We start from the raw sequence: 8341 nt of genomic DNA on the forward strand, positions 1-8341 counted from the left end.
TTGGTTTTTACATTTTTACATTCCAGTAGTCGGCATGATTAATTCTCTAAGCCTTTATTCTCTCTTCTAATATTTAATTCTAGGATTTGGCCAGGCCTCCCAGAGGTTTCCAATTTGGGTTCCGTCTGTTTGAAAACAGTGATTCATGTGGTGAAAGCAGCACTGTTTAATGAACGTGGAAAAAGCAAAATTACCTTCTCTTGCCGAGAACCCTTCCTGAATACGCTTAGGCTCTCCAGCCCATGCTGGCTATGAATAATTCCAGATTATGCTGTGTATTATTATCGGCATTCTAGTATTCTATAGTATCTTCTATTCTCCTCCCCTCTTTTTGCTTGATGGCAACAATAAGGGTAGGTGAAGGAAAACCCACCAATTCAAGCCAACTCATTTGGTTTTCTGTAAAAGGCCCAGTGGTATACAGTGTTGACTAAGACAGAGCCTGGATGTTAGCTCTGGACATCCACATCCATTATCTGTAATATAATGGAAACCTGGAATAGGATGAATAATGACATGTTGATGGTGCTTCCCTTATGGTATTTTTGTCAGGGTAACAACAAACTGCCCCTTGTAGAAACTAAGTGCTGTGACACTCTGTCCTTTTGTGTAGCATATGGGCACTCTTCGTTAACTAGTGATGATGATGATACACCAGGAAAAGTATATAACATAAAGACGGAGACTTTGACATCTGGTCGACCTAGTTCAAATCCTAGCTCTGCAATTTTCTAGCAAGTGGGTCTTGGCAAGTCAGCACACATTTCTCTAAGCCTCAGTTTCCTCATGTGTAAAATGGGATAATTGTAGCTATGCCATGGAGTTCTTTAAAAAGATTAAAAAAATAATTCAATAGAGGGAGGATGTAAGTGGTTAAGACTGTGGGCTCTGGAGTCAGATGACCTGGATTCAAATACCGGTTCTGCTACTTACTAGCTATGACCTAGTGTAAATTACTTCGTCTTTGTTGCTGGTTAGATTCTCAGCAAAGCAGACTCTGAAGCAAAGATGAGCATATAGGATATGTACTAGGGAGAGCCTAGGCATCAACATCTGTGGAAGGCAGAGGAAGGAAGCAGGAGCGGGCAGAGAGAGAAGTTGGGTTTCTCCCAGTGAAGTTCCAGTGAAGACCTCAGCTGATCCTTCAGGGAGCTCTGGGACTAAGATGGCCCTTCAGAAATGTCCCAAGTTGGGGCGAGGGGTCAGGTTTTTATAGCCCTGTGGTGATCAGTCACTGGATGCAATTGCTACTGGAAGGAGGCATGACCTTGAACCAGGCAATTTTCTTTAGTGGAGGCAGTTGCCAAAGAGGGCTGACATCAGAAGGCCATCTTCCTGCAGCACTTCCAGCACCTGGGAATAAGTCCTTCATGGTTTTTTTGTTTTTACTATATGATTCCATTTATATAAAATACTAGAAAATGCAAACTAATCTATAGAGACAGAAAGCAGATCGGTGGTCGACTGGGGAGGGGGGCCTGGAATGGGCCAAGAGCAGGGAAGAACAGCAAGGTCCTTCATTTTTGAAGGGGGGTCTAGGCAGGGCACCACAGTGTCCACTACAGCCTCTGTACCTCCATATTCTCACCTGCAAAATGGGGATTATAATCGTACTGACCTCATATGGTTGTGGTAAAGATTACTGCACTTAGAAGAGTGTTTGGCGCCCCCCAAAATGTTAACTGTTATAATTTAATGCAGTAAAACTCTTCACACTGGTAGAGCTAAGTGCTCAAGGAATGGTGGTTTTGGAGCCGTAGTCATACTCACAGAGCTGTTAAATGTTACTAATAGAAAAGGTTTTAAAAATTATTGGATCATGCCCCTTAGGAGATGGGGAAGCCAGAGCTCAGTGAGAGGAAGTGATTTGCCAAGTTCATTGGTGGAATGACCAGGCGGGAAACTGGGGGCACGTGTCCCCTCGCTCAAAGTTGGTGAACCAGCTATCCATGACTGGGCATATACAGTCCCTCACTTTACGTATGTGAAGCAAATACTTATTTTACCTCCATTGATGTCGGTCCCTTTACCTGTAAGCTCTTGGTGCGGGAGTGAACTTTGGCTTTTATTTCTTTTCGTCTGTGACAAAGATCATGTAAGAACTGGAGGAACTCATGAACGTTATTCCAAAATTGCCAATGGACTTCCTGACATTTAGAGTCTGAGGAAACGGACCAGCCTTGGTCTTTGTGGGAAGGCTCTCCTCTGGCTCTCCGAGACTGACCACTTTTATCTCTTTGCTTTGCTTTCAAGGGTTCTACGCCAGCCAGTGGGCAGGATTTACTTCGCAGGCACGGAGACTGCTGCACACTGGAGTGGCTACATGGAGGGGGCTGTGGAGGCTGGGGAGAGAGCAGCCCGAGAGGTAAGGCCTGGGGTCATGGGCTGTGGGGAAGGAAGCAACTCACGGGCCTGACAAACAGGTTAAATATGTCTGAGATCCTGGAAGCCAATTCCCCGTGAACCCCCATCTGAAGGACAGTGAAACACCTTTTTCACAGTAGTCACAGGTGAAATGAATACCTTAACCCAAAAGTAACAATGAGTCCAAGGTAAAAAGAGTCCATGGGGCAAAAGATCACCATGGCTATACTTGAGAGATAACCTAGGTCTAATATTATAGAACCAAACATGTTTACACTAGGATTCAGAATTCATTTATATATTTTCCGACAGTTCCTCTCATCTCATCCCTATTAAGGCGTGTTCACGGCTATTAAAATTGATGGTGAGTCTAATGGTTGGACCTTCTTATGCTGTAGATCGAAGACCTTTTGGATCTTTTCAAAGGTTCAATGGACTACACTGGCTTTTACCCTGGTGTTTTTGATGGATGTCCCAAAAGACATCGTTAGTCCTTTATTTAAAGAGTAGATTAGGAGAAAGATGGTGTCATTTTTGTTATTCACCAAGATGCGCTTTCTTTTCAGATCCTGCATGCCATGGGAAAGATCCCAGAGGATGAAATCTGGCAGCCCGAACCAGAGTCTGTGGTAGGTTATATTTTATATCATGAATTTAAATCTCTTTCCTCTAAAAACAATTACTTATGAATAGAGCACACTTGTATATATTCACAGACCTTCCCCTAAGTGATTCAACCCATGAATGTTTAAAGAGATGCCACGGGTTAGGGCAGAGGTGAGGGATTTAGAAGAACTTTGATAAAATTGCAGCTGCCACATGCCTTACAGATTATTAGGAAAAAATAAATTATTTTTTGGTCGGATGAGACATTACTCGGAGAGTTCTAGACTTATTAAGAACTCAATAAATGTCTGTTGAATAAATCTCTAACCTGGTGATAGGGGGGAGGAAATGAAAGGAAGATATGTCAGTATCCCCTGTCTGGGGACAAAGGAGTGGAATGAAATGGAGCAGATTTAGGTTAAAAATGCATTTTCAATATACCTATCATTTTGTAAAAAAACCCCAGGAAATTTTCCTGACTGGAAGGAAGTATACACATCATAGAGGACAAGGGTCCAAAAGGTCAAAGGTATTCGTCTGTCAAGTGTAAGGTTAAAAACAGTAGCCTGGCCACTCCAAAGTCATTGTCTTAGTGCTTCTGTCAGAGATGGGATTGAGGACTGAGTGGACCACAGGTGTATCCACTCAGCAAATATTTATTGTGCACTTGCTTTGCATCAGCCGCTGGGATAATGATACAGCAGTGCTTTCAGAGCTCAACATGTGGTGGGGAGAACAGATGATAACAAAAAAGCCCACGTGCCATGAAGATGACACGCTGAGAATGTAAAAAGAAGGGGTCATCTTAGTTTGGGGACACTGGAAAGGCTCCCGAAGGAAGTGAGATATAAACTGAGACTTGAAGTTAGTGGTCAGAATTAGTTAAGTAAAGGGCCCAGTGGGGAACGGGGAATGAATGTTCTGAACAAAGGGAATGTGATGTTTCATGGCCTAGAGGTTGGCAAGTGTGAGTCATGTTCGGAGAACTGGAAGAAATACAGACTTTCTGTACTGACACCAAATATTCTCTGAACCCAGGATGTCCCTGCGAAGCCCATTACCACCACCTTCTTGGAGAGACATTTGCCCTCCGTGCCCGGCCTGCTGAGGCTGATTGGATTGACCACCATCTTGTCAGCAACTGCTCTTGGCTACCTGGCCCACAAAAGGGGGCTACTTGTGCGGGTCTAAAGAGAGGGCATCTGTAACCACACCCTCTTCTGCTTCTATTTGGTGTGTGGGTTTGGGGAAGGAGTTGTAACAAAGTTCCATGAAGACACAAAGAATGTAGAGTGAAGTGGAGAGCATGACGATAAGTCAGACTTCGACCACAGGAAAACACAATATCTCTTTCTCCATTTTGATTCCTGTGTATTGTCTAGTACCTAGCTTAGCACTCTGTCTCACCCATTTCCAAGTTCACCGGTCTCAGAATCTTTACAGTAGTTAAACAGGCTTGTTAAAGGTCCTTGCTATCCTACAGTATACATTGCCCAGGCACAAAAAACTAGCTTTTTCCTACCTCTGTGGCTTTGTGCTTGTCCTTCCTCTTACCTGTAAGGTCCACATCTTCCAAGATCTCTGCATTTGTCCTTAGAATCCTGTACTGTTACAGCTGGAAGAACTTAGACACCACCTTGTCCTTACTTGCTGTTTTAGAGTTGAGCAAACTGAAGTCAGGAGCGGTGGGACTTAATTGCCCAAGGCCCACAATAAGCCACTGATATTTTGTTGACTAGAACACAGGTCCATTGCTTTATCCCATTTCCCAGGATGAATTTCCCGATCACCCTCTCTACTCCCTGCCATGGTCGCTGATCGTGTCCCCCTTGTGTGGGTTTACTCTGTACTAAGTTGTTTTGTGCTACTCAGTATATTTCCTTAAGTTTTATTGTCTTCTGCAGTGTGTCTTCAGCTCATTTTAATTTTTTTGAGGGTAGAAGTCTTGTCTTTTCTTCCTCTTGTATCCTCCCTTGTATCTGGATACGAAGGTTAATACACATTTGGGTAATTAAAAATAAAGTTGATTGACCAGATGTCTGTTGCCTTTTCTTTTTGGGTAATGACTTTCAAGGGTTTTGACAAATCAAATCAAGATCCAGTATTAGGTATATAATTGTGGCTTAAAAGCATTGAGTCAAAATTCCCTTGAAGCTCAGATGATGCGTGCATTTGGATTGTGTGATCCATCATGGGTGGTGTCTATGTGAGCAGCTGGTAAATGATTTATAATGATATCATAAGGATGCTAAAAGACAGCTCCTTGCTTTCACCCCCTCTGCCCCCGAAAAAAGGCTGTCAAAATAATTGACATGTTAATAAGTAAGATGCTTTAACTATTAAGACAATTATAATATTTCAGTTGACCTTTCATATTCCTTATCAGTGCAAAGCTTTTTACTAGGTACACTCATTAATTTAAAACCATAGTTCCACAGTCCATTAAATCTTATTTGAACTACTTTTTAAATGAGATCATCATTTCAAAGTATTCATACCTCTCAACTCCCAAGATCAGTTTTTATCAGGATATATATATATTTTTTAACATCTTTATTGGAGTATAATTGCTTTACATTGTTGTGTTAGTTTCTGCTGTACAACAAAGTGAATCAGCTATATGTATACATATATCCCCATATCTCTTCCCTCTTGCGTCTCCCTCTCTCCCACCCTTCTTATCCCACCCCTCTAGGTGGTCACAAAGCACCGAGCTGATCTCCCTGTGCTATGTGGCTGCTTCCCACTAGCTATCTATTTTACATTTGGTAGTGTATATATGTCCATGCCACTCTCTCACTTCGTCCCAGCTTATCCTTCCCCCTCCCCGTGTCCTCAATTCCATTCTCTATGTCTGCGTCTTTATTCCTGTCCTGCCCCTAGATTCATCAGAACCTTTTTTTTTTTTAGATTCCATATATATGTGTTAGCATACGGTATTTGTTTTTCTCTTTCTGACTTACTTCACTCTGTATGACAGTCTCTAGGTCCATGCACCTCACTACAAATAACTGTTTCGTTTCTTTTTATGGCTGAGTAACATTCCATTGTATATATGTGCCACATCTTTATCAGGATGTATTTTAAATCCATAAATGACCATTCTCACGTGCTGCTTTAGAAAATGAAGGTTGTTTTTCTTAGCATAAATGAAATTTAAGAAATCTCCCAGGATTAATCAATAATAGTATAGTTTCCAATTTTTACAGTGACATTTAGATTCATGAATTTGTAGGAACTTTAGAGACTAAATGAGGAGATTAAAGAACCCAATAAGACTTCTGTAACCATTTTGGTTTGGGGATCTGTCTAGAAATATAATGTATTTGGCCTAGGAGTGTCTTCTTGAGCATGCTCCCCTCGGAAGCACTCCCGCCCACCCTGAGAGTCGTCATACTACTAACTCCAGCACATACATTAAGAAAGAGTCAAATAAGGAATTCCCTTCTCCAGGAATCTCCTGGACCACTCATCCTCCAGCTGGGCCAGTGGAGAATGCTCAGTGTTCTCCCAGTGTTACGTGCCTAGACCTCTTGTCCTGCACTTACCCTATGATATTGCAATTGCGCCATCTTTTTAAATTACGTGATTTGAGGTGCCAAGTTACATTCGATATTAGTTACCAAGGTAAATCCTGAGGTAGACAAAAATGGGAAACTTTAAATGAAAGACCTAAAAACCAGTGTCTTGTCTGATGAAACCCCTCACCAGTTTTGAGTGTATGAAAAGAGTGGGGAGGGTTTTAAAAAAATTTTTATTTAAATATAGTTGATTTACAGTGTTGTGTTAGTTTCAGACGTACGGCAAAGCGATTCAGTTATACATATATATATTCTTTTTTTACATTCTCTTCCATTATAGGTTATTACAAGATATTGAGTGTATGTCAAATCTAAAAAATGATACAAATGAACCATTTTACAAAACAGAAATAGACTCACAGACGTAGAACACAAACTTATGGTTACTAAAGGGGAAAGGGGAGGAGGGATAAATTAGGAGTTTGGAATTAAAATATACACAGTACTATATATAAAGTAGAGAACCAATAAGGACTTACTGTATAGCACAGGGAGGGGGTTTTGAAGGGGTAGACTCGTGAAGAAGTCTCTTTAGACAGAGCTGCCGTGCTTTGAGTCCAACCCACCCCAAAAGGGAGGGCCAGGGTTTTACTTCTCTTCCGAAGTCTTATGAGAGGGGCTTCAAGGAGACCCCTTCGAGAGCTTGAGACACCCCAGAGGAATCTAAAGCCTTGGCTTCTGTTCAAGATGCTTCTGACTTGAGAGTGAGGGAATGCTACTAAGACTGCCAGAAAACAGAAGCTGAATGGAGATCAAAATTGACTAACCAGACGATCCTACATTACCTACTCTTTTTAAAAACCATGTGTCTGTGCCGTGTTTTGCAGAGAGCTAATTTTCACTTTTCTTCATACTCATTTTCAAAGTTTCAACTGCCTTTTTGACTATATTTTAGTTGAGGTAGCTCTAATAACTGGTTGGATCTGGTTCTCTCTTGAGTAGGTGATGAGTCTCAAGCAGTGATTCTCAGCTGAGGGTACACATCAGAATTACTGGGGTGCTTTGGAAAGACTCACATGTCTAAGCTTTACATGGAGAGTTTAATTTAGCAGGTTGAGAAGAAGACAAGTTTCTTCACAGATCTACTCTGTGAAGGTCTTAGCCAAGGGCTAAGAATCACAGGTTCAAAGGTACAATAGGGCTTGGGCATATGGAGTTGAGCTTTTCTCAGAGGCCTGCTGCTCTGTCTCCGTCCTCTGTTATATCGATGTGAAAAGAAGATGCTTATAAGATACTCGGAATAAAAGGAAACAGTGGGACTTCCCTGGTGGCACAATGGTTAAGACTCCATGCTCCCAATGCAGGGGGCCCATGTTCGATCCCTGCTTAGAGAACTAGATCCCACACGCGTGCTGCAACTAAGAGTTCACATGCCACAACTAAGGAGCCCTCAAGCCGCAACCTGGAGCCCGTCTGCCACAACTAAGGAGCCTGCCTGCTGCAACTAAGACCCAGCGCAAGCAAATAAATAAATAATAAATATTAAAAAGAAATGGAAACAGTGTTCCTCTATGAAAGTTAAGCATTAATTTGACATGTTAAAGAGTGAGACATGTTCCCTGGATCATAAGAACTGCTTGACTGGGAATCCCCTGGCGGTCCAGTGGTTAGGACTCCAAGCTTTCACTGCCGAGGACACGGGTTCAATCCCTGGTAGAGGAACTAAGATCCTAAGAAACCACAAGCTGCGCGGCATGGCCAAAACCAAAAAACAAAAACTGCTTGACCAGAGAAAGGCTATCTTGATTGGAAGGCATGGTTGTCTTAGGCTGGGTCCTCCCCCAAAACTA

General features: G+C 42.1%; 1 protein-coding gene across 1 annotated transcript in view; it reads left to right on the plus strand.

The window, feature by feature from the left end:
- MAOB (monoamine oxidase B) overlaps positions 1–5006 on the plus strand; it is a 111344-nt gene extending 106338 nt beyond the window's left edge. Inside the window, exons 13-15 of the mRNA XM_067722178.1 lie at positions 2254–2365; positions 2931–2993; positions 4009–5006. Of these exons, the coding sequence (XP_067578279.1) occupies positions 2254–2365; positions 2931–2993; positions 4009–4161 (328 nt within the window). The 3' untranslated portion in view covers positions 4162–5006. The remainder of the gene's footprint in view (positions 1–2253; positions 2366–2930; positions 2994–4008) is intronic.
- Positions 5007–8341: the final 3335 nt, after the last annotated feature.

The sequence above is a fragment of the Pseudorca crassidens genome, chromosome X, assembly GCF_039906515.1.
Source record: "Pseudorca crassidens isolate mPseCra1 chromosome X, mPseCra1.hap1, whole genome shotgun sequence".
Taxonomy (NCBI): Eukaryota; Metazoa; Chordata; class Mammalia; order Artiodactyla; family Delphinidae; genus Pseudorca; species Pseudorca crassidens.